Consider the following 27,152-nt stretch of genomic DNA (forward strand, 5'->3'; position numbering starts at 1 on the left):
AAGCTTCTGCCCTGTAATGAAGTTAGAGAAGTGGTGGGCAACCTGCGGCCCACTGGGGTTCTATGTGGGGCCCACAAAATTTTGTTTATCATTGTCCACTTACAAGAGTTCCAGATTCTGCTGGTTTTCATCTGCATAGTTTTTGCTACCAGTATTACAAAAGAGACACGCACTTACAGCAAGGGCATGTGAAGTGAGGGGTGTGTTGATTGCACACAACATTCTGGGAGCAATATGCTCCCTCTGCATCCAATCAAAGCACTGCATCCAATCAGCACACCTCACAAATTGTAAGTACACAAGCGCAGTCAGAAAAACTATCCTATCCTGAGAGGCCATCTTGGTTACGACAATCTTGTGGCCCACAGAGATGGAGGGCCACTCATGCAGTCGACTCAATCTAGTCTCACTGGGTTTCCCTGCAAGGAAGAGGTTCTGCGGGTTTTAGAGCTACAGGGGAAGACACTGGGGCTTGAGGCATACCTTCTGGGACTCAGGGCTTCAGCAAGAGAGGATTTAAAACTGCACCTCAGTAGGCAATGCCTCACAGGCTAAAGCCTGGAGCCCTGACAGGTGTGTGCTGTGGCTCTTGAATTTCTGAAGATTACCATATGTGGCCTTGCATCAGTAAATTTGGTCACCCGTAGCCTAAACACTGCCTGCAAGTCAACGGATGCCCATTTACTATAAAGCCACGTTTTAAAATATTTATTTATTACTGTTACATTTGAAATGGAAAAAAAATTACTACTGCTGATAGGGTGGTAAGCAACTAGTCAACTACCTGATAAGCATAAGCTTATCAGACAGACAAGTAGTGACTTGACTAGTCGCTTCCCCCCCTCCCAGCTGCCTCTATCAGAGAGAGGCAGTGGAGCAGGTGGGGGAGCAGGAGCTGGTGCTGGGGGAAGCCAGCTTAAAAGCACCATCTCCAGGGTGTCACCTGCTTCCCCCCACTGCCTCTACCAGAGGTAGCAATGAAGGAAATAGAGGAGGCTGCTGCGAAGCAGTCCCTGTCTGTAGGGGTCCCAGCAGGTAGCTGGGCCCCCCCATGGAGGGTGGCTGCTGCCACCATATAGCCTGTTTGCAGCAGCCAGGGCTGGCCGCAGACAGGGGCTGTTGCCGGAGCAGCTCCTGGCTGCCGTGAACAGAAGCCACTCCAGCACCAGCCCGGTTGCAGTGGACAGGGCTATCTGCCACCAACAGGGGCTGCTGGACTCAGCATGAGCCAGGACCAAGCAGTCCCGGCTCATGCTGATTCCTGCACCTTTGCATTTTAAATGTAGGAAGAGCCTACATTTACTACTTTTAAAATGAAAGCTGCAGCACAGGTGGCTTCTGGATCCAGCAGGGGCTGAGAGTGCTCAGTCCCAGCTTGAACCAGTTCCTGCAGCTACCCCTGCTGGCTCTGCAGAGCAGTCCTATCAACTAATCATAAAGTCAATACAGATTGTACCAATTATACAATTAACCTGATAACTGCATTTTAACATCCTTAATTACTAAATAAAGAGAAAATATTTTACACAGCATATATTTTGCCTCCACATTATGCATAGTTGGTGTTTCCTGTTTGTATCAGAGAGCAATGAAGGGGAAAGACTTAGAAGAAAATGACAAACCACAAAAACTGTCATAGGAGCTCTGGTACAGAGCCTAAAACTTGCGTAAAACTATTTTTAATCTAGACAATTTTTTTAAAAGTGAGTTAAGTTAAAGAGTGCCCTTTTTATGACAAGCCACCTTATCTATCCAAATAAATAATATCAGAAAGATTACAATGGCTAATAATAATCATTTGAATTTTTTAATCTTGAACAGGTATTATATATATATATATATATAAAATAAAGGCACTCAGAATTATACTTTAATAACTAAATATATACTAGGATTTCATTTTCATTCAATGCCTGCATTTCAACACCCATGCAGTAAAAAAAAAAAAAAAAAAAGTAAAAAGCAGCTTTGAATCCAAAACTTTAAGTAACTTTGCCATTTAAAAATACACATGAAAAGTCTCCCCACATGAGTTTTTCCTGCTTACAAGGAACCATTCTGATATTTCACCAAAACTCCTGCAGCCTGAAGAAAAAAAACAGTTACTTTTTCATAACTGGTGTTCAAGATTTCATGCTCATGTCCATTGCACAGTAGGTTGTGTGCTTGCCACATGCCAGAAGTTTTTCCCCTCTGCTGTATCTGTACAAGAGGAGCTGTAACAACTCCTTGAGTGATGCCTCCATGGTGTGAAATAATGGGTGCCGCATGCTTCTCCCACTCTTGGTTTCCTCTTTCCGGAAAGTGACAGTGGGGAAGGAGGGCAGAATGTGGAATGGAAACGAATGACATCTCAAACACCTCTTACAAACAGGTAACTGTCTTCTTCAAGTGCTTGCTCATGTCCATTCCACAGTAGGTGGCTCCAAGCAGGTGGGTAGGAGTTCAAGGCTGTGTTGACTGTGGCAGAGTTTTGCCAAGTTGTCATCTGTGTCATCTCTGGCCTGCCTAGTAATGGCATAGTGAGACATAACCATGTGAATTCGAGACCACATCATGGCTCTGCAGAGGTCATGCAGAGGTCATGGACCTGCACATGTGCTAAAACGGCTACCAACGAGGCTTGAACCCTAGTTGAGTGAATGTGGATGATGGGCAGTGGGAGACTCCTCGCAAGCTCAAACACATGAGATAAACCAGTTCAAAAGCAGTTGAGCAAATACCAGCAGGTCCTTCATTCTAAAAGCAGTAGCTATAAAGAACAGTGTCGATCTGCGAACAGGTTTCGTACACTCGAGGCAAAACGCCAAGGCTCTTCCGATGTTCAGTACAGCCTCTCTTCTGCCAGCCTTTGAGACTTGAGGCAGAACACTGGCAAGATTATATCCTGATTAATGTGAAAAGCAGAGACTACCTTCAGTAAGAAGCCTGGATGCAGCCTCACCTGGACACTACCCTTTGTAGAAGACTAAGTATGTGGGCTCCTAGGTCAGAGATCTGATCTCCGAGTCCCATCCTGCTGAAGTCACTGCCACCAGAAACGCTACCTTCCAGTGAGCAGGAATGGAGGGGTGTCACATTACTGGATTTTAAGGGGAGCAGCCAGATCACTGCTGGACCCCTACGGGGGTGTTTGCCCCAAAAGTTGGTACAAAGGGAGCCATGTGAGGTGTCAAACGAAAGCTTATTGTCTCCTGATTGATGATATGCTCTTCATATACCTGTATAATGTCTGTGTGTGAAGTTATAAATATGTACTGTGTTGATGCTGAAAGAGTCTCTGAGCAATGGGCCAGGAATGTTTGCCCATGGACATGCTAATGAACAAAACTCCAGGGAACAATGGACCTCTGGAGGCCAAGACACACCTGGCCACTGACCATGTGACTCTCTCCAGCTTGGAAGAAGCCAGGGGGTATATAAATAGGCCATGTGGCCAACTCCATCATGATGTGCTCAGCTCAGCTCTTCATCCCACATGCAGGATTGCAGGGATCAACGAGCCGGAAACAACTATGGACCCATCCTGACATAGGATGTACACCAAGGACTTTTAAGCCAGCAGTTATAACATCTCTGCTGCAAGCCTGCATCAATAACGGAGAGATTCGATGAATGTAATGTATGATACTGTAACAACCTTTCTCTCATGCTTTTCTTTCTTTTAGTAATAAACCTTTGGATTTTAGATTCTAAAGGATTGGCTCAGCGTGATTTGTGGGTAAGATCCAGAGTGTAAATTGACCTAGGATCTGTGGCTGGTTTCTTGGGACCAGACAGAACCTGTTCAGGGTAGGTAAGATTGGGTTTTAAAACCCCTCACCTGTGGGCAGGCTGATTGGGGCACAGAGAGAACTGGGGTGTCAGAGGGGTTTGCTCATGAGGCTTCAGGCTGGCCAGGCAGGCAGCTGAAGTGCTCTGTGTGACTTGTTTGTGGCCTGTTTGCGAAGGGCTGCCAGTCAGGGGCTATAGAGAGCCCCGTGTTTGAGCAATTTGCCTGGGGTGGAAACCCTCAGCTGTGCCCAGACCCAGCTCGGTCCATCACAAGTGCTACGTCTACACTGGCCCCTTCTTCGGAAGGGGCATGCTAATTTTGAACTTGGGAATAGGGAAATCCGCGGGGGATTTAAATATCCCCCGCGGGATTTAAATAAACATGGCCGCCGCTTTTTTTCCGACTTGGGGAAAAGCCGGAAAAAAGCATCTAGACTGGCGCGATCCTCCGGAATAAAGCCCTTTTCCGGAGGATCTCTTATTCCTACTTCAAACTAGGAATAAGAGATCCTCCGGAAAAGGGCTTTATTCCGGAGGATCGCGCCAGTCTAGACGCTTTTTTCCGGCTTTTCCCCAAGTCGGAAAAAAAGCGGCGGCCATGTTTATTTAAATCCCGCAGGGGATATTTAAATCCCCCGCAGATTTCCCTATTCCCAAGTTCAAAATTAGCATGCCCCTTCCGAAGAAGGGGCCAGTGTAGACGTAGCCAAGGGGTTTGGAGGGTGGCCCAGTGAAAGGTCTAATCTGAGGTTCCATTGTGGGTCTGGGTTCCAAACCTGCGGATAGAACCTCTGAGGCCCTGCAGAAACCTCACCATTATGTCATGGGAGAAAACCATTTGACCTAGGATCAGCTCACAAAGAGCAGAGATGGCTGAAAGGTGCTTTTGGAGAAATGTGCCAAACCCTCGTTCCTTTGCTGCAGTAAGTAATCCATGATGACCTGGACCAGAAAATGTCCCTTCGAGATCCTGCACTCCAAAGCCCAAAGAGAGCACCTTGTCCATTTCACCTGGTATGTTAGACTTGTAGATGGCTTCCTGCTGCCTAGAACCTGCTGGACCTTTTCTGAACAAGTATGCTCCTCTGAGTTCAACCATGGAGCATCCACACCAACAAGTGCAGGGATGCAAGGCTGGGATACAGAAGCCCATCAGGACCCTGTAAAAAGAGGTGCGGACAATTTGGAAGGGGCATAGGAGGGTATTGCATAATGCTCATGAGCATGAAAAACCAGTGCTGGCAGGGTCACACTGGAGCAATCACGATCACTTGAGCCTTATCTTGTTTGATCCACTGTAAGACAAGAGGAATTTGCAGAAATACGTACAGCAGGACCTCAGACCATGACAGGAGAAATACTTCAGAGAGACAGAGCCCATTCCCAGTCCACTGGTGACACTGTTTTGCTTGGTGGCAAACAGGCCCGCTAGGGGAAATCCCTACCTTTGGAAGATTGTGCCAGCCACCTCTAAAACCTCTAAATGGAGTGACCACTCATGGTGAGAAGTCCCTGCTGAGGCAATCTGCCAAAGCACTGTCAACATCCAGGACACAACAGGCCCCCAAGATGGACATTCTGACAGATGCAGAAGTCCCAGAGAAGGAGTGCTTCCTGGCATAAGGGTTAACAAGTGTGCCCCTCCCTGCCTATTGAGGTAGAACATGGAGGCTATATTGTCCATGAAAATTTGCACCACTTTGCCTGACACAGGGAGACCTTGCAGGCGAGATGAACAGCTGTGAGTTCTTTGACATTAATGTCGAGCCATATCCCTTCCAGGATTCACATTCCCTGGGTCAGGAGATCGCTGAGGTGCAAGCCCCAGCTGAGATCTGAGGCATCCAACCTCAGTTTGAGAGAGCTGGGGCATCAAACAGGATTTACTCTAGAGCATTGATTGGAATTGTACAATGCCATAGGGTGGTATGTATTTGCAGAGGAATTGTGATCACTTTGTCCATGGGGTTAGGTCTACTCTAGGGGTTAAGTTCCAATTAAGATATGCAACTCCAGCTACATTAATTGCATAGCTTGAGTTGAAATATCTTAAATCAAATTTTGGCACTGTCCACACTGCAGGAAGTCGAAAGGAACACACTCTCTCTTCGACTTCCCTTACTTCTTGTAGAAGGACAACTGGCATCGATGGGAGCACCCTCTCAGTTTGAATTAGTATGTCTTCACTAGACCCACTAATTCAAACCACCAAAAGATCGACTGCAGCTACTTTGATCTTCTCTGTAGGGTAGACATGGCCTGTGGTACCGAGACAGAGTAAACCAATGCCAGCCACTCCAGGAGCAGCTGCATGGTGAACAATGTATGTACCTACTGCCATATGGCCCGGAACACACAGGCAGATCCTGGCTGTGGTAAAACGCCAAGGCCATGAGGTTTCTCAAGGCTTGGAATCTGTCTGGGGGGAAGTAGGCCTTTACAAAGGATGAGTGGAGTACCACCCTGATGAATTCTATCTTTTAGAGTGTTACTAATGTGGACTTTCTTGATTAGGAGCACCAAGGACTGGCAGGTTGCTAAGAGGATGGCTACGCTGCTTTGGACATGGGGCCTGGAACTTTCCTTGACCAACCAGCTGTCCAGGTAAGGATAAGTCTGGATACCCCAATACCTAAGGTAGGCTGCCACTACCTCCATACACTTGGCAGTGAGGCCAGCACAAAGAGGAGGACCATAAAGTGTTACTGGGTGGACCTCACTATAAAGTAAAGGAATGCCTGTGACCAAGGAAGATTGCCATGTGGAAGTAGAAGTCCTTCTGGTCAAGAGCAGCATGCTAGTCTCCTGGATCCAGAGCAGGAATGACTGAGGCTAGGGTAGCCATGTGAAACTTAAGGCCTCTCAGGTGCAAGATGGTCTGCAAACCTCCCTTGGTCTTTGTGATTAGAAAATATCTGGAATAGATCCCCTGTTCCAATATTGGGTGGAACCTCTTCCACTGCCCCCAACCACAACAGCTCCTGAACCTCCCAGGAGAGTAGACTCATGAGAATGGTCCCTGAAGAGGAACGGGGAGTGGAGTGGGTAAGAGAGAAAGGAATTGGAGGGTATAACCCTGGGAGATAGTGATCAGGATGCTATAGTTTAAATTTATGGAAGCCCGGGTCAGGAAGAAATGGGAAAGGCAGTTGCCAAGCAGGGGGGAGGAGGAAAGGAGGAACTGGTTTCATATGGATGTCTGATATTGTCCTCAGGCACACCCTCAAAATTGTTTCTTTGCCCCTTGCTTGGGGCAGATCAAGCCTGACAGGGCTGGAACAGAGGGCTTACTGTCAGCACTTGTAGCTCTTGATCTGCTTGGTAGGAGGCTCCTGGCATGGTTGGTAACCCTGACTGGTAGAGTGTGGAGGCTTGAACCGCTTTCAAATAGAGAAAGAACATACAACCCCAGAGTCTTAAGCATAATGTAGTCTCCCTTAATCTCTTGTGACTTTGAGCCTATCTGTTCAGAAAGCAGAACACAGCTGTCAAATAAGGGGTCCTAGAGAGAGTGTTGCACCTCTGACAGACTGGAGAAGAGTAGCCAAGAAGCCTGATGCATTGAAATGACCAATGCCATTGTGAGAGTAGCGGAATCCAATGCATCAGAAGCTGCCTGCAGGACTGCTTTGGCCACTGCTGCTCCCTCTTTCAGTAGAGCTTTGAACTCCTTCCCAGAATACTCTCAGAGCACCTCCTCAAACTTAGTCATAGCTCTCCAGGTGTCCAGCAAGAGATGCCAACCTGAGAGGACCTGTCACAATGGGACAAATCTCTGTCTCAGGCCCTTGAAGCATTGTGTAATCTGGCAGACCGGCAACGAGAACCCAGCAATACATAACTCCCAAAATTCACATGCACCAGGATACAGGGCAGGATCTGGATCAGGAGTGGGAGCTGTGATCCAAAGACCTTCTCAACCAGGAAGACAGACATGATGAAGATCGGTGACTGCATGACGAAGACCTTAATGGACCAAGCTGTCTTGGAAGTAGGACCAAGATCTTCGGGTAATGGGAATCCCATGCTCATTGGAGCTCTGATCGATGTTGCCCCTGTGCCCAGAAGTGGAGAACTAGAATTGCGCTCATGAAGCCCACCTCCCATTATCCAAGGCATGAAGGCTGTATGTTGGAGAGTGCTGGCAGGATGGTACTTTGGAAGAAGATGCCTGTACTGGGTCCAACATGGGCTTGCCCCTGGAACATGTTACAGCCTGAACAGGTGCTACTGGCACTGACAGAGTCAAGATGTGCTGCGCTGCCCAAAAAGGCCTCCAGTGTAGATGTTTTTAATATGTGCTGGAGGCCTTCATTGCTACTTGGAGTTGCCAGAGTGGAATGGGAAGGGGTTGGCTGCTCTGCCTGAGCCAGCACCAGTTACCTGAGGAGGCTGATGAGCTGCCCATCATGAGTCTGAGCTCTCCACCCCACATCTTCCCCTTGCAGGATATCGGGGAGTGCCCCCTCACCAGCATCTTTGCCATCCGTGACCGGGACTGCCAGGGGGAATGATGCTGACTTGGTGGAGGCACTGATGGAGTGCCCTGTATGGAGATCATGGCACTCAAGGTCTAGGCCCAACTGATCTCCAATGCCAAGTCTAGCGCTGATCTCATTAAGAGCACTTTGAGGTAAATGTCCCTTTCTGTTTCTGTATGAGGCTTGAATAACTTTCAAACGTGTCACTTATTGCTAATGTGCCCGTCACTTAAGCACTTCAGGCTGCTGCTATGCAGATCATTAACCAACATAGGATGCTGGCATTCTAAACATGGGTTAAAACCTGGGGATTGAGGTATGTCCCATCCCTAGGCTAACTCCCATCTAGGACACTAAATTAGTTGACTAACAACTAATAACCAGCACAATCTACACAAAGCTAACTGCTTTTGCAGCAAAAATTAAGCTGCCCAAAGCACAGCTGTTCCAATGCACCATCCCTGGCAACAAGAACTGATGGGAAGGGAGAAAGTCTGAAGCACACCTTATGCTGTGCCATGTAAGCACTACTTGCAGAGGCTGCTAGGGCTGCTCTACTACAGATACTGCTGAGGGAATAACTTCTGGCACAGGTGCACATGGCAAATACATAGACCTACTGTGGAATGGACACTTGCAAGCACTCAAAGAAAAGATATTTCCTTTTTATAGTGTTAAGAAGCCAGTAATAGTAACACAAACCACAATGGCTAGACAAAAAGACTATAAAAAACTCTATTACTATCAAGCTTTGTTCTTTTGTGTCAGTGTTAAACATCCACAATTAAAACAAGAAAAAAAAATTACCTGCTGCATTCAACTGATCTGCAAGGTCATATAACAATTTGAAGTTGTCACCACTCTTCAAACCTCGTCCTTAAAAAGGTAAAAAAGGAAGGAGACATTCAATATTCTGAATAAATACCTTGTAATAGAGAACCTATGCATATTCAGAGAGGCACTTATGGATTTTTTCCTATGTACTTTTAATGTTACTCAATATTTTTAGCATCTTGAAAAAAATTAAATTCATACAGATTTTGTTGTGTTTCCTTGATTAACATGTGGTTATTTCTTATTCATGCATCAATATTGCCCTGTCTGGTTTGCTTCCTTATTTGTGAGCAGCATAATCAATTCTCTCTCAAATGTGGGAACAGGATTTGTTGTCAATTTGTGCTCCCTCTACTGGCTCTAGTTCAGTGATCCCCAACGCGGTGCCCGCGGGCGCCATGGCGCCCGCCGGGGCATTTGTATGCGCCCGCCGACAACCCGGGCTGGCCCCGCCCCCCGGCGCGCGGCGCACTGGAGGCGCCGGCCCCAGGCGCGCGACACTCACTGGCGCCTGGTGCGCGGCGCTCGGGCGGCCCCAGCCCCGGGGCACATGCGGGCGCGCGGCGCCGGTGCCAGCCCCAGGCGCGCAGCACGGGCGGCGGCGCAAGCCACGGGCCCACAGCACAAGGAGCTTGGGCGGCCCCGGCCCTGGCGTGCCCCAGGACGCGTGGCCCCGCCCCCGGGCGCCCGGCGCGTGAGTGGCCCCGCCCCCGGGCGCCCGGGAGCCCATAAAGGTTGGGGACCACTGCTCTAGTTATATAGCTCTGCTATTGCAGAGCAAAAATGCATCATGTAGCTTTTTATTTTCTTACTTGGGGATAGGGATGTGAAAGTGAAACGGTGTAAATAGTTAAACGAAGAGCCTCTGGGATCATCAGTTAACCTTCGTGGCTCCCAGTATGCACAAAGAGCCAGCTTAAAAACCAGCTCCCTGGGAGCCAACTGCCCACCTGCGAATAACCACTGAAATTTTCAATGGTTGCATGTTTACTTAGCTGCATTTTAATAACCCTACTCAGGGATAGCACGATGAATTTTTAATTATTATTGGATTACTGTACATTGGTTATACTAATTTTAACATAGGTCACATTTGGATCTAATTATTTGCATGCATCTCTTTAAATTTACAGTCTTACTGAACGTGAAGTCCCTAAAATATTTGTCACTATGTGTTACAAGCTTGCAGTTTGCAGTTTACAAGATTTAAGTGATTTTGGGTATCTGCCCAAAAAAAGAGAGCCACATACTGTAAATAAATAGCAGAGCAGGTCAAAGATGGAGTTTGTACTACAACTGAAACAGCACTTGTTAACTCTTATCTTACTTACCACCCGATACGACCACTTTTGCACTTGTAAGCTCTGGACGATCACTTTGTGTTAACTTCTGCTCAATCCATTCAGACTGACCAACTGGTGATGGAGCTGTTACTGCTTATGTCACAATATTTTAAAAAGTATGTGTTAAGTCTATTTATTAGCCACTAAAATAGCTTGCCTCCTTTATATCTTATTTACATGTTTTTGTAGTGCTGCATGCACAGTTCACTGAAAACTATCTTCACATTGCATACTAGACTGGACTAAAACAAAGCTTTGTAAAAGACACACATACTGTATTTTCCTAGCAGAAGCAGCTCAGTTTTAAAAAGAGACAGACAGGCACACTGGCTAAGTGATCTAATGACAGTGAAACATGCCAATATCCATTGATCAGAGTTGACAAGGTGAATGCTGGAGAAGAATTCAGAAGCTCAACATCCCTGACATTATCATTAATAATGGTGCTACCAACTCCCTCTGGTTGATTCATGGAACTGTCTTGAGTGGTGCCACCCAAAGAAAGGACACATGTGACTATAGCTTTGTCTTTATTCAAAGTTACACTGATTTTGACTAAGAATGTAACTTATTTACAACTGGTGCAAAACACAGGCTGGGATATTGAATAGGAATGTTATCAAACATGTTCTTGGTAAACATGTAACCGTTAAATTTTTCAGCAGTTACACATTTACACGCAGGGGACAAGTGGGAGCTGGTGCTCACAGGGAGCACCAGCTCCAGCGTGCCTCACCCTCTCCCCCACTGCCTCTGATACAGAGGCAGTGGGGGGAGATGGCACCACAGAAGGCGGTACACTTCCCTTATGTACTGTCTCCCGCCTTCTGCCTGACTTGCCTGCCCCACCCCCTAGTGCCTCCCACAGAGGCAGCAATGCAAGGGTGCAGGCAGGAGCCAGTGCTCGTGGAGAGTCAACTTTTAAAAGTCAGCCCCCCACGAGCACCGGCTCCCGCGGAGCCACCTGCCCCTCTGTAGCATTGCTACCTCTCATAGGCTTAGAGGTTAATCATGTAAGCAACCACAAGCTAACATCCCTAATATTCAATCTGGTTTAAATCTGTTTATCAATGTATCTTAATGTAATAAGAAATCAACTTAAACTAAAAGTTGCGATAGAACTGAATCCAAAATCAAATTATGGATTTTCACACTGTTTTGCATCCATTTAACCAAGTTGTTGTTTAAAGCAATTTAAAAACTCGAACTGGTTCAACTTTAAATACAAGACAACTTATAGCACAAAGCCATAAAGCAGGTACAAGACCATAAAGCAGGCACAGTAAAGGAAACAGTTACTTAGTATTTACACAGGTGTGATTAGAAGAGGGAAAAGCATAGGTGGACTAGCAATATCTATTTTTCCTTTGCTGGCAAAATTTAAAAAGTACAAAGACTATAATAATGATTTTACTTTGATAAGAAATTCTGTGAAGTCATATTTTTGCAAAACTAAAACCAAAAGATGAAAATGTATCAAAATTAAATACCCACCTTTTTCTACACTAGCACTACCACCACTCACTGGTGAAGCTTCAAAAGAGGTTCCCCGTACAGAAAACACTTTTACTTTTTCATCACACTTCACAGTACACAGAGCATTTCCTAGGGAAGATATTTTTTAAAAATAACAGCACCAGTGAATCACCAGAAATTAGTGATTTTAGCAGAAAATGCAGCGTTTAAGGAAATAATCTTGTGATTTTAATTTAAGTTGCACTTTTAGTTCATCAACATTACAAAATGAGAAGCCTTAAAACTGTATTTTACATTTCTTTCCTATCACACAAGATTTAAGTAACATGCCAGTAGAAAGTGTGCCTTTCCCCTTTCCAATCAGAGACTACATTCAAGTGAGCTCTCAACTTCCAAGCATTTTTAAATTTTTGAGACTGGGATTGCAAGATTAAAAACTTAATAAAAGAATATGAAAAGCCTCCATTTCATGAACAGCCTTTTAAATGATCACAAGATTTTTAAAAAATTCAATCCCGTTCCACCAAACAGTTGGTTTTCACAACCTTAACTGACTAATCTCTCTCAACTGAAGGCACTGAGAACAGAGACAGGAAAAGAAATGCTACAATGCCAGCTACTATTGATGCAAAATCCTGTTTAATTGGTTAACCAGTTAAACAATGTTTAATCCATTAAGGGGAGGTGGATGGGGGAACCATTCCAGCCTGGAGCAGCTCTACTCCCTTTCCTCCTCTCCCCTGTGCACCTGGGCCATTAAAAGGTGAGGCTTACCAGTTAACCATTCGCATCCCTACCAGCTACCCATAAAAAGTATCTTAAATCTGAATGACAAGGAAGCAATTTAAAATGCAATGCAACTTATCTAGGTTTTGACATCACATCTCAAATGTAGTATCACAATTATCTCAAGATACTACTATGTAGGCTTAAGAAAGGCAAATTCTGCCACAAAATCCTGAAACAAGCTAATGAGCTCATGTCTACATTTAAAACAAAACAAAACAAAAAACAAAACCAAGAGTAAGACAGGCATTAGAGAACTAAACTGAAGCAAAGCCTGCAAATAATTACTAAAGAAAGTCAATTAAATATTACAAATAATCTGATCAATGTCTACATAATTAAGAAAAATAACTTTATGGCTATCTGAAATCAAAAGTAATGCTAGCCATATTAAATAAAGTGAGTTATCTGAATCTTACATTTTGCAAAATCTGATCAGAAGTACATTAACAGAGAAATACAATATGTATGAAAATCATCACCAGAGACTTAATTAAAATTATAGCTCTGGTTTCTGAGCTGCATTCCTATAACATCAGGGAAAATGCTCTGTGGTTTTTTGGTTTTTTTTTTTATTTTTTACAAAAATAACTTATCTTCTAGTTTAATTCCTGATAACCATAATGATTTAGGATACTATCCTGAAATTCCTTACACATCCCACGTTGAGTTTTGGTAACACAGGTAAGCACGACAATCCTTATTGTACAGCATACTCTTATATTGCTCACCTGCATAAATAGTTCGCACAAATGTGTCAGATGATTTAATCTCAATGATGTCAGAAATAGGGGCAACATCAAGTTTAGCTGCCACTCTAGGAAGAAGATTCTAAAAAGTTACGTATGAGAAGTTAGAAAAACATTCTATATGCTGACAGTTTGTACCCTGAATACATAAGGAAATTTAAAACATACCTTTACGGTGTATAAACTATAATTAAGATACATTCAGTGCCCTAATTTTTTTCTATAATGCTTTCTGTGTGAGGAGGCCCACAAAACTATAGATTCATGTAGCCTTTGCGGTTAAATGAAAGCCCATTACTGTAACAACATTAGAAATTTTATGAGACTTACAGTAAGTAAACCCTTAATTCAATATGTTGAATTATGCTTGTTTGCTTTAATAGTTTTAAACTGAAAACAGATGCCATTTGCTCACAAAATTGACAAGCATGGATTGCTGGACTCTGACAAGTAAAGTTTTTGTGGATTTTTTAAAAATATTTACAAGTTAGTTCCCAAATACCAAGAGAGAGGAATAAATCCTTACTTTAGCAGACAACAAAAGCAAATGAAAATATATTAAAATAATAACATTTAAGAGACTTTTTTGCATATAGTTCACTACAGAAAGTTTACATATATTTAAAAATATCAGGGAGGAAGCTAAGCAGCACAGATCTTATATGTAATAAGCAGTACAAGGGTTAAGTTCTTTCTTCTGACTTGATACAACATGCATAAAATAAAGGGCACACTTCTGATACCTTTGTTAAGCAGTACCTTATTACAGGAATACGTATACTCAATTACTCCTACTGAAATTACTACTCAATGTGAACAATGAACTCAGAATTAGATGTTATGATAAGAAAAATGAAGCAATCATTTTTAACAAGCTAAACATTAAGCCAAAGCTGCCAAGAAAGTTTGCATTGGGACAAAAAGCATCTAAAGAATTTTATTAAAAACTAAAATATTACATACAGGGTGAACCTCTCTAGATCAGATCTCTCTGATCCAGTAACATCCATTGTCCAACAGGACATGGCTGTTCCAGAACCAGAGTCCACATGGAGGGCAGGAAACTGGGAGCCCTGAGCACTGGCAGGGCAGCAGGTCTGTCTGGTGGGGCTGGAAAGTCCAGCATGCCATAGTGAGGCTGGCCAGTTTGGCCAATGCAGGGGGGCCAGAAATGACACACACATACACCCCAGTCTGGCAAAAATCTCTCATCCAGGACTGGTCGGGTCCAGAGGGTGCTGGACCAGGGAAGTCCAACCTGTATAAGGACTGCAAGTTAAAATTCATCTGAGGGAAGCCTGATTTAATTACTGATTGAATGTTTATGTGATAGACAAAAGAGATACTGAGAATTGTACTTTCATTTAAAAAAAATGATAAAACTTAGAGTTACAGTTCAGTGTTTTTCATAGACAATATATATATATTTTTACACTCTAGTCTGCATTACTCGATAGACATATGTAAAAAAATAGCTTAATGCTAAGGAGCATGCATGCTTTCCTTCTTCATAGATGCACAACACAAAACTGAATAGAAAAAAAAGCTAATTTTTACTTTAAAGAGATACCACAATTAGTTTTTTATACTCTTCTTTTCTAAAGGCAAAATGATTTTGGATCTCTAATTCCTATTTGTTTTATTTAACACCCACAAAAGTTAAAATTAAATACTTGGTTTAAATTGCTCCTTTATATTGCTATATTTCAGAAAAGTCCAACATGGTTACAGAATATACAAGTATTTCATGGATTTTTGACTCTCACTTAATTGTAATGGGCTCTTCGCCTCTTACATACTATACATTTGTGTGTTTCTCTTATCTGCTCACCTTTCCAAAAGCAGATGCTCCAGCACAGATGTGTGTGTAATTAAACTGTTTTTGAGTTGCCAAAATCAATGGTGTCAGCTCCTCTGAGGAAAAATACATGCCACAGTTTATAACAGTCTCATTTATATTTTTAAATAAAATATAATAATATAATATAAACATATACCTATCTCACAGAACTAAAAGGGACCGTGAAAGGTCATTGAGTCCAGTCCCCTGCCTTCACAGCAGGACCAAGTACCATCCCTGACAGATTTGACCCAGATCTTTAAATGGCCCCCTCAAGGACTGAACTCTCAACCTTGGGTTTAGCAGGCCAATGCTCAAACCACTGAGCTATCCCTCCCCCTTTTGATTACAGTTTTCATTGCTAAGAATGATAGACTATTTTTGGCCAAGAGCTATATACAAATATTGCTCACCTGCTAGAAATCCTTTGTACATATCATGCTGAGCCACTAAAACTTTTGCAATACCCTGCACTTTGCTGAGTTCTTCTGCTACCTATGATTACAAAAAGTATTATTATTAGTTTGCACCAGCACACAGAGGCCCAATTGAGCTTTAAATGCCAGGGTGCTAGGTACTGTGAAAACAAATAGTAAGAAACAGTACCTTCCGCAAAGAGCTCACACTCTATAGAAAAGACAAACTCAGAAGCTGAACAGAAGCATAAATTGGCTTGAGGTCAAGTAGCTGGTCAGTGACAAAATTAATGAAACAGCACACAGATCTCTGACTCCCAGCCCAACGTCTATACACTAGACCAGGGGCTAGAGGCCCCAGAGTTGTCTGAAGCCAGAAGCTTTGAATTAAAAAACACAGCAAAAGGCTCATGGCCCCGTCACTACCACACTGGTTGGCAGTCACCCAGAGTTGCTGTGGCTATTTAAAGGGCTTGAAGCTCTGGGGTCTGGCCCCTGCCAGGGTAGCATCACGACTATGAGCCATTTAAATAGGATCTGGCTGCCTCAGCCATCGCCTGGAAATTTGGTGGCATGGGCAGCAGGCTATAAATAGAAAGCAGCAAGAAGCATGGATTGATACCCCCAAAATATTCTCACTGGAGACCACCCAGGGTTACACTAGTATGGGTTTATTTCCACTAGGTAAAACTAAAGAGGAGAAAGCAGCCACAAAAGGTTTATATAACATAAGAACGGCCGTACTGGGTCAGACCAAAGGTCCATCTAGCCCAGTAGACTGTCTGCCAACAGTGGCCAGCACCAGGTGCCCCAGAGAGGGTGGACCAAAGACAATGATCAAGCAATTTGTCTCCTGCCATCCCTCTCCAGCCTCTGACAAACAGAGGCCAGGGACACCATTTCTATCCCCTGGCTAATAGCCTTTTATGGATCTAACCTCCATGAAATTATCTAGCTTCTCTTTAAACACTGTTAGGGTATGTCTACACTACCACCCTAGTTCGAACTAGGGTGGTTAATGTAGTCAATCGAAGTTGCAAATGAAGCCCAGGAGTCCGAACTACCGGGGATTTAAAAATGGCGGCGCCCGGCAAGATGGAAATGAAGCCCGGGATATTTAAATCCCGGGCTTCATTTGCAACTTCGATTGACTACATTAACCACCCTAGTACGAACTAGGGTGGTAGTGCAGACATACCCTTATAGTCCTAGCCTTCACAGCCTCCTCTGGCAAGGAGTTCCACAGGTTGACTACATGCTGTGTGAAGAACTTCCTTTTAATAGTTTTAAACCTGCTACCCATTAACTTCATGTGGTGTCCTCTAGTTCTTCTATTATGGGAACTAATAAATAACTTTTTTTATTCGCCCTCTCCACACCACTCATGATTTTACAGACCTCTATCATATCCTCCCTCAATCTCCTCTTTTCTAAATTGAAAAGGTTTAAACTAAAGAAGATAGAACACACGCTCTCACTCACACCCACACACCCATTCATTCCTGCCCTGAGGCATTCACACCCTTAGACAGACATATGGGTTGCAGAAGGAGCCAAGGCATGTGGATTCTGGAGGGTCTGTCGGCTCATGGCTGGGGAAGCTGGTCAGGAGGACAGACTCTGGAGAGGAGCTTCTCAGGAGCACGAGAAGGGAAAAAAAAAAAAAAAAAAAGAGTCTCACATGTTCTCCTTTTCTTTATATAGTGTCTGAATGGCTCCTGTAACTCATTCACCTTGTCATCAGGGAGCATGCCCAGACTTCCCTTTATCCAGCAAGGAGCATGCCCAGACTGTGATGACTCATTGACTCAATGTGCTCCATTGTTCTAAGCCTTCTTCAAACACATTATCTCACTCTCTCGCCATTCATTCAGGGGAGAATGCAGCTTAGGGAAAGTTACAAGCAAGGTGGCAGAGACAATGTTGCAGTTTACAGTAAATTTGAGAGTTACACGGATTACAAAGTTTGACAAAGATCACAATGAGTTGTAGTTTAAAACCTTAGACCCTACAGTTTGGTGTAGTTTCAGAAAATCCAAGTATATAAATCAAGCTCAGGTGGAGGCTTTTTTATGCAACATGGATCAAAGTGTTAGGCAGGCTGGATTCAGCCCCCAGGCTGAGTTTTGCCCAGCACTGCATTAAGTACACAAAATTTCTGAATAAGACAAAAACTGCAAAAGAAGCCATCATACAGGCAGTCCCCGACTTACGCGGATCCGACTTATGTCGGATCCGCAGTTACGAACGGGGCTGCCCCAGAGTACACGGACTGCGGGACCTCGCGGTCCTGCCGCCCGTGTACTCTGGGGCTTTGCTCTGCGTCTCCCTGGTCTGCAGACCAGGAAGACGCAGAGCAAAGCCGCGGAGGGGCTCGGGCAGCGGGGCAGCACCGCTGCCCGAGCTCCCCCCCCCCCCCCCCGCGCGACTTTGTAAAGCGCAGGGAAGCCGGCGGCGGAGCAGTCCAGGCGCGCCTGGGGTGCCTCGCTGCCCGAGCCCCCCCCCCCCCCCCCCGCGGCTTTGCAAAGCCGCGGGGGGGGGGGCTCGGGCAGCGAGGCACCCCAGGCGCGCCTGGACTGCCCCGCCGCCGCCGGCTTCCCCGCGCTTTGCAAAGCTGCGGGGGGGCTCGGGCAGCGAGGCACCCCAGGCGCGCCTGGACTGCCCCGCCGGCTTCCCCGCACTTTGCAAAGTGGCGGGGGGGGCGGGGGGCGGGGAGGGCAGCGAGGCACCCCAGGCGCGCCTGGACTGCCCCGCCGCCGGCTTCCCCGCGCTTTGCAAAGCCGCGGGGGGGGGGGGGGGGGGGGGGGGCTCGGGCAGCGAGGCACCCCAGGCGCGCCTGGACTGCCCCGCCGCCGGCTTCCCCGCGCTTTGCAAAGCCACGGGGGGGGGCTCGGGCAGCGAGGCACCCCGGGCGCGCCTGGACTGCCCCGCCGCCGCCGGCTTCCCCGCGCTTTGCAAAGCCGCGGGGGGGGGGGGGGCTCGGGCAGCGAGGCACCCCAGGCGCGCCTGGACTGCCCCGCCGCCGGCTTCCCCGCGCTTTGCAAAGCCGCGGGGGGGGGCTCGGGCAGCGAGGCACCCCGGGCGCACCTGGACTGCCCCGCCGCCGGCTTCCCCGCGCTTTGCAAAGCCGAGGGGGGGGGGGCTCGGGCAGCGGGGCACCCCAGGTGCGCCTGGGCTGTTCCGCTGCCGGCGTCCTCAGAGGCGCTCCCCATCTCCCTGGTCTGCTGGTCTCCAGCAGACCAGGGAGACGGGGAGCAAAGCCGCGGAGGACCCAGGCGGCGGGACCGCGGTGCATCTCGGTGCATCTCGGTCCGCCGCCCGAGTCTTCCTGATCTGCTGGTGTGGGGGGGGCGCAGCTAGTACGCCCCCCCCCCCCCAGCAGACTAGGCTTTTCTCCCGACGCCTGTGGCAGAGCAGCTGGGGTGCTGCCGGTTGGTCCCCCAGCGCCGCTCTGGGCACTACTGGTGCAACCCAGCAGCACCCCAGCTGCTCTGGTCCTGATTCAGCCGCTGCTGGTCAGTTTCAGCAGCGGCTGAATCAGGACACCTGGGGCAGAGCAGATGGGGTGCTGCTGGGTTGCTCCAGTAGTGCCGAGGAGCGGCGCTACTGGAGCAACCCAGCAGCACCCCAGCTGCTCTGCCCCAGGCGGCCCCAAGTCAGCTTCTGCTGAAACTGACCAGCGCTGACTACAGGAAGCCTGAGGCAGAGTTGCTCTGCCCCAGGCTTCCTGGAATCAGCTGCTGATCAGTTTCAGCAGCAGCTGGCTTGGGGTTCTTAAGTTGATTCTGTATGTAAGTCAGAACTGGCGGTCAGTTTCAGCAGCGGCTGACTTGGGGATGCCTGGGGTTCTTAAGTTGATTCTGTATGTAAGTCAGAACTGGCGGTCAGTTTCAGCAGCGGCTGACTTGGGGATGCCTGGGGTTCTTAAGTTGATTCTGTATGTAAGTCAGAACTGGCGGTCAGTTTCAGCAGCGGCTGAATCTGGATGCCAGTTCCGACTTACATACAGATTCAACTTAAGAACAAACCTACAGTCCCTATCTTGTACGTAACCCGGGGACTGCCTGTAAAACATGCTGGCCTCTTGTAAATAGTAGCATGCAATAACCTTATGGCACTGGAACTATCAATAGGGATGGGACAGTGAGCCTCCAAATATTTCTGTAATTACAGTAAAGTTGAGATGACAAGCATCAGGTCACACCACCATACTCTCAGGTTTCAACCAACCACTCCTCTGCTGTGATGAAGCAGTGACCAGTACAAATTTGAATGAATGAAAGGTATTGTTTATGGTCATGGAGGGGGCACCAAGTTCCAAAAATGTCTAAGTTTTTATTTGAGTTTAAAAAGGTTGAAGACAACTCCTGCAAGATTAGAAACATTTATTATAAAATCCATTAACAACTGCTTCAACTGATTATTCAAGAGCTTAATATTACTTCCTCTGAAATCAATGACTGCACCACAAATAAGTGGGGGAGGGGTTGTCTGGGCTAACAAAGCAGGGAAGGGAAAAGAAATGTGGTCAGAGGTGGATGGCAGGCAGGTTTTTCATTCCCTTTAGGAATGTGAGGTACAAAAGGCATAAAGTGTGGGAAAAATTCCTTCCAGGCCACCATTAAAAAAAAGGAGCAAGTGTCAGGGAGAACTTTTTCAGATAAGAAAAAAAAAGGTCATAGGCTGTAAGTATGGTGACCATATTTTCTGAACCAAAATTAGGGACACATTAGCCACACCCACTGCCACAAGAAGTCCCACCTCTGAGGTAGTACTCCCCGGGTCAAGATGGACAAATAACCAGAAGTAAACTCCTCCAACCGTCTTCCTACCAACAGGGATGAGTTTGGCCCCCACAAAACACCCCCTCCCATATGCAACTATTCTGCAACTGCATTAACCCAATTTGCATTGCATTAACTCAGGGGAGAGACTGAGGGAAGTGTTCCCTTAAGATTTTCCTCCCATGAGCAGAGTAAATTTTGTCTTGTGCACCAGTATTGAGTTCATGTGTGCTTGTTTGGAGGTGTGCCACTGTGGCAGCCAAGGTATCAATGAATATTTTATAAACCTCTCCCTTTTCCCTCTGCTGCCATGTCTCCTACCCTTCTCTTACCCCATCTACTCCCCTGATGCCTCCTCCCCCCTCACTTGTCTCTACTGTCCTGGCTCCTGCCCTTTTCACCACCATCCCTAACTCTTCCCCTGCATTAGCCCTTCTCTTCCCCATGTCCATTTCTTCTCTAGCCCCACTATGATCATCTGTAACTACCCATCCCCATCCCCTCTCCTAACACTTCCCTCTACCCATCTGCCCTTTCCTCTGGTGCCTGTCCCACCCCTCCAGGTGTCTGCCCTTCACAATCTCCTGGCACCTCCACCTTCCTTACCCCTGCACCTTCCTGGTGCCTCACTCTTCCCTCACTGCCTCTGCCCTCCTTGCCCACTTTCTCCCTGGTGCCCACCTCCTCACCACCCTTTGCCCCAGTTCTCCTCATGCCCGTCTGTGGCCTCACACATGACTTGCTCCATCCCCTGTATTCCTCATGTCCATCCCTCCTTTCAATGCTTCTTCTCCATGCACCCACTCCTTTTTCTCCCTCTTGCCCCCATTGTCCCTCCCCTTTTCTCTCCCAGTACACCCTGTCCCCTCACCTCTTCCACTCCCACTGGACACCTTTCTTTCCCTCCCTCCACCTGCCCTTTTCCTCACCATCTCCTTTTGCCCCACTGGCATTTCTCTCTCCTCCACCCTGCCTCTTGGTGCCTGCCCCTTTCTTCTCCTGCCCTGTCCCCCTTCCTCTCAGTACAAGCCCCTTCCTCTCCTCACCCCCACCTTCTCCTTAGTTCTCCCTCCTGCCCCTTCTCTCACCTTCTGCCTTCCAGTTTGAGGGCTGGAGCCTGCAGCCCAGCCCCAGAAGTCCCCACAACCCCAGCCGCTCCTGACATGGGACCGCTTGCTGGGAGTGGAGCCAGGGCCACCTGCGGTGCTATTTTTAGTGCTACAATCCAGTCCCCGCAGGCTGCCCAGCTCCAGGTGCAGTCAAGCAGCAGCCGCACAAGGCACATTCCAGCCGGGGCAGACTCACCGAAACGCACCTCATGGGGTTGCCACTTGAGTCCAGCTGGAGCCAGGACTGCCCGTGGGGACTAGAATGCAGTACTAAAAGTAACTCCACAGATGGGCCCCGCTCCAGTCCCAGCACCTGCTAAGCCAAGCGCACCTCACCCCGCAGCGCCCCAGCTGGGCTCCGTTCAGCTCTTGCCAGGGCTCCAAGGTGGCCTGGAGGAGAAGAAGGTGGGGCCACCAGACCAGGGCCCCATATGGCAAAGGCGGTCCCATGGGGGAAAGGAAGAGGACAGAGAGAGAGAGAGGGGCCATGCACCACCAGAAGCTGGCCCAGCTGCTGCACTGCACCGGTGTCCCATCAAGTAGTGAGATTTCTGGCAGGGCTTTCTGGGACATTTCACTACTTGATGGACCACCGGAACAGAGCATTTAAATTTGGGAGAGTCACAGAAAAAAGAAAGAGACACATGATCAGCGTAGCTATAAATAGCAGTTTATTTCATAAGGCTGGATGAATATCTAGTGCAAGGTACTCCATAGGCAAGACATCCAGAAACCAGATAAATGGCCTGATAAAGGACTTAAGAGGTACTGAATAAAGGAAAAATGAGGGAAGCGATAGGGTGAACTCATGTGATTGCTACAGCAGGAAACCAGTCCCCTCCCCTCCTGTTCTCATAGTCCAGTTTCACTCTCCTATGAAGTAGGGATGTAATAGTATAGTCGATTAACCAACATGCAAAAGCTTATAGGTTAATGCTATACACAACATGCATTCTCCACCCCTAACCCCAGTAAATTTTTTAGCAGGCTGGCCAGCAGCCTACTCAGTCCCGGCTTGTGCCAGGTCCGGAACCTACTCCCCTCCCCCCGGCAGCCCTGCATTTAAAGTGTATTAGGAGCCAGGCAGGCAAGCAGCCTGGCTCAGTTCCAGCTCATGCTGGGTCCAGGAGCTCAGACCCCACCCCCCACCCCTGGGCTGGGGCTGCTGCCACCTCATGGTGCTGCCTCTGTATCAGGTTAACTGGTGGCCTGAGCCAGGAGGGGCAGCCCACGATGAGCTGCAGGCAAGTAGGGGACCCAGCCTAGCCAGGGCAACCCACCATGGGCATGGGGCTGCTCCAAGGTTAACTGGTTAAACCTAGAGTTGAAATGGATTAACATTTTAAATGATAAATTAACATCCCCAATGCACAGAACCAAAGCCTAATCTACAAAAGGGTTGTTGCAAATTGGACTGAGGTAAATTTATAAAACTGCACTTGTATTGTCCCAACCAACACTACTTCCTTGCTTTCCTGAATACCAGTGTTTTCCCCAAAAAAACATAACAAGGGGTGTAAGAAATAAAACCCAAAATGGCCATTACATAACATGTATTATGAGTTTGAGCCACCTGTACACAATCTTACAACTTTCTTTTTGAAGTTCACTTTACAGTGCAGTATCATTTTCTAAAAGAACCTAATTCACAACACAAACACATTGAGCATTAAAAGTAATGGGTGAAACTTGTTCATTTTCAAGTTATGAGAGCAAAAAATCTCCAAAATAAAGGGGTACAAGTTGCACCTCTATAAACTGTGACTGTCTGGTCTGGCAACATCCATGGTCCGGCAGGCCCACAGATGTTCCAGGATCTTAAAGTCTCAACATGCTTGGGGGGAGAGGGGGGAGTGGAAAAGCCTGGTTCAATGCAGGGAAGGGGGACAGGAGTCCGGCACAATGCAGGGGGAGAGGAGGTGTAGAATCCTGGTGCTAGGCTCACTTGGGTTTGGGGGAAGGAGAATGGCAGCCAGGTAGGGCTGGTGCATGGCTCAACTGAGCTAATGGGGTTGGTGCAGGGCAGGAAGCCTGGCGCAAGGCCCAGGAGGGCTGCCAGGAAACCCAGTGGGGTGGCAGGGCAGAGGGTGGGGCCAGCAGCAGGGGCATCAGAAATCACCTTCCCCTGGTCCAGCAAAATCTCTCATTCAGTACCAGTCAGCTCCTGAGGGTGCCAAACCAGGGAGGTCCAACCTGTATTAATGTTGCTACAAAACATGAACCAGATTTTTCTGAAACTTAGTATTTGCTTCTGGCCTCAAACCTTACATGTCAGGTTTTGAATTTAAAACTAGGATTATAGCTAGCTTATAATAAATACTTTTTCTTGAGATTTCTGATTAAAGAGGATGCCACAACTTCAATGTCACTAATGGCATTTGCCATGTGTATGGTTCTCTGCAGGGATGTAAAAGCTTCTAAAAATATTAACCGTATAACCAAATAAAATCTGAAATCAGTTACATGGCTAAACAAGCTTCATGGGGCCCTGTGGAAGTTTTTTCGTTTAACTGGTTAACCAATAAGCAGATGCTAATGAGTTCCATTTAATTTTTACAACCCTAGTTCTCTACCCAAAATAATAATTCTGACTACAAGAAAAACAATTCTATACTAATTCAGTGTAAATTTTACTAATTACCATACATGATAATCACTTCCACAGTCCTTATATAGTTACACTGTATTGGCATGTAGGTGTCAAGTGATAAAAAGCTATTCTCAAAATCCTTAGTGACAATGCAACAAATCTGGTCTAGTACAGTCTCTTGAGATGACTGGCAAGCAAACAAGGCATTAGTTCTCTAAACACTTGCAATACATTAAGTTCAGAAACACTATCAATTTAACCATCTCTCTATATATAAAAAAGTTTTTCCTGCAGGATGACATCATGATGTCATTACATCACTTTGCATCCTGCAGTCCCTCCCCTTTCAGCCAACCGGCCTCCTCCCTTACTTGTGCTGAGGGCCCCAGCCTCCCTGGTGCTGGGGGTAGTGAGTGTGCGGGGGGGTGGGGAGGTGGCAACCACATGCCCTTCCCAGTCTTCCCGGAGCTTCTGGAGGGAAGTGTGGGAGCTGCGCCCCCTCGTCCCGCAAGGCCTCCCCTGCCGTGACCTTGGCTCAGTCCAACCCCCAGACACCCGGGGCAGGGCGAGAGCCAGGCCCAGCCAGGCCTTGCCTCCTCCCCCACCCTCCCAAGCAGCCATGGGGAGGGGCAAAGTGGCAGGGGGGGCAAGGGCCAAGATGGACTTGGATCCTCGCCGATGGCTGGAGGGAGAGAGCTGGGACCAGCATGGCTTCAACCGGGCTCCCCTCCTTGGTGCCAGGGGGGGCAAAGAGGTGGAGACAATAGAACCCAAGAGCCAAAGCAGTCTTGGGAAGGGGGGAAAGGGATGCAGGGAAGAGTGAAGGGCCTGCAAGGCCCCAAAGAGAGCCCTCTTACCCCACGGCGGCTGGAGTGAGAGAACAAGGCCAGACTCAGCCCAGCTCAATCCCCGGCAGCTGAAGGGAGCTAACTTGGCCAGCCACACCCTCGGCCCAACCCACCCCCCCAGCAGCAGGAGCAAGAGAGGGAAGCCAGGGCTAGCCTGCCATCCCTCAGCCTGGCCCTCCTGGGCTGTCGAAGGTGTGGGGAGGGAGAGGCTACCTATCCTGAGAGGGAGTTTGGCGACTGTAGCGAGCAGGGGGCACCGCCCCCAGTACACTGTAACCAAATCTTTATGTTAGTAACACCTTTGATTAGTAACTGAGATTTTTTAAAAAATTCTATTTGCCATTATGCGCGGTTTACTTTTTGCCATTTTCACAGAATAAAAAAGTTCATTAAGCAAGTTTTGCTTTCAGATTCTCAGCTGCAATATCTGGATTTCAAGCTTTATAGGAGAATGCTATTAAAAAAACAATTTTAACTGCAATTTTAACATTTTTATTGGCCTGGGTATTTATATTAAAAACCTGGTGTTTTTTTTAAAAACAGAACTTAAGTTGATACACTCCCTTTTAGCATTGTCACCTATTTTAAAAAACCCAAAATGCACATTTCTCGTTTAGAAGATCAGCGGTTTAGAAGCAGGATGTTTCCTTGACATAACTAACCATTAGGGATGTTTAAATGAGTTTATTAAGTTAAACGTGTAAATGCTGAAAAAATTTTGGATGAGGGGTGGTCTATGTGTAACCACGACAGATACCCAATCAGCCCACACTCATCGATTACATGTTTACACCAACACATCCGTAGTAACCATTGGCATAGTTTCTTACTTGGACATTCTTCAAACCGACCCAAACCTTGTTTGATATTACTTAACTGTAGTCATTGTTTAAACATATCTGGACTGAAAAATGATTAGGTTTCTTACCTTGTCACAGCTAGTACCAGCTACTAAACAAGATACTTCACCTCCAAGCTGCTTTGCTGCAGTGATAGCATTTAGTGTAATGGGTGTTAGAGACTCATTTGTGTGTTCAGCTATTACCAATGTACTCTGAAATCGCTGGAGCATTGAGGCCTTAAAAAAGAAACACGCATAGGGTTAACATTAAATGTTAAAGGAACAAAGTATTTTACAGTATTACAGAAACCACCTAGTGCCTTAGGGTATGTCTAGACTACAGGGTTTTGTCGACAGAAGTTTTGTCAACAGATACTGTCGACAAAGCTTCCGTCGACAAAGAGTGTCTAGACTACAGCCAGTTCTGTCGACAAAGCAAGCCGCTTTGTCAACATAACAGTGTGGACGCAAAGGTCAGTGTAGATGCAATAATGCCTTCTATCGACAGAACTCTGTCGACAAAAGGCGTTATTCCTCGTAGAATGAGGTTTACATACGTTGACAAAACTGCTGAGTTTTGTTGACGTTATGTTGACATAACTCAAAGGCAGTGTGGACGCAGGTATAGTTTTGTCGACAAAAGTCCACTTTTGTCAACAAAACCCTGTAGTCTAGACACACCCTCATAGAAAGCATTTTTTCTTGTACACTAACACCAAACAAATCAACTGAACTAACTTATTTTTATTAAAGTGTTTGAAGAAATCAGGCTCTAAGCAAGTGACAATATTCTTAACTTCAGTCTATATGCAGCATAGCAGTTTTGAAATAATGGTTAGAACTAAGGAATAACAATTTCATAAGTTAGATTTTTAGGTCAATTGATCAGCCTGGTGAAATGCCTGGTTAAATGGTTTGCTGAGCACATGGAAGTAATAAAGAACTTGGATGGTTGTAGGATGAAATCCACAAGGGAAAGAAAGCAGGACACAATGGGAGGGAAAATGGAGGACACACTGTTTGAAAGCAAATAGATGATTACTAGGGGGTTGTGCCCCACCTGCCTCTCCTTCTAGCAGCCAGCATGGGAGGCTTGTGGGCCTCACGTGTAACCAAACACAATCAGTAAAATGGGGCCCCAACTCCAAATGATTCCCCTTCATTCTGGGTGCTCCTGGGCACCTGGCTTGCGAGCAAGGGGCAGAGGCTGGGTTACATGCAAGCAGCCAGGTAGAGAGAATTTCCTGCTCTCCACGCCCACTTACTGCCCATCTTTGCAGT

At 46.7% G+C, this 27,152-nt stretch overlaps 1 protein-coding gene across 4 annotated transcripts in view; it reads right to left on the reverse strand.

The window, feature by feature from the left end:
* Positions 1 to 27,152, reverse strand: part of ETFA (electron transfer flavoprotein subunit alpha) — a 77,691-nt gene that overhangs the window by 33,181 nt on the left and 17,358 nt on the right. For 2 of the 4 annotated variants that reach the window (XM_075897361.1, XM_075897359.1), the window contains exons 2-8: positions 25,959 to 26,108; positions 15,697 to 15,778; positions 15,275 to 15,357; positions 13,426 to 13,525; positions 11,927 to 12,037; positions 10,421 to 10,525; positions 9,063 to 9,131 (exon numbers count right to left, since the gene is read on the reverse strand). In XM_075897361.1, the coding sequence (XP_075753476.1) occupies positions 9,063 to 9,131; positions 10,421 to 10,525; positions 11,927 to 12,037; positions 13,426 to 13,525; positions 15,275 to 15,357; positions 15,697 to 15,778; positions 25,959 to 26,108 (700 nt within the window). The remainder of the gene's footprint in view (positions 1 to 9,062; positions 9,132 to 10,420; positions 10,526 to 11,926; positions 12,038 to 13,425; positions 13,526 to 15,274; positions 15,358 to 15,696; positions 15,779 to 25,958; positions 26,109 to 27,152) is intronic. The other 2 variants (XM_075897360.1, XM_075897362.1) reach the window with 2 other exon arrangements.

Source organism: Pelodiscus sinensis, chromosome 14, assembly GCF_049634645.1.
Source record: "Pelodiscus sinensis isolate JC-2024 chromosome 14, ASM4963464v1, whole genome shotgun sequence".
NCBI classification, from domain to species: Eukaryota; Metazoa; Chordata; order Testudines; family Trionychidae; genus Pelodiscus; species Pelodiscus sinensis.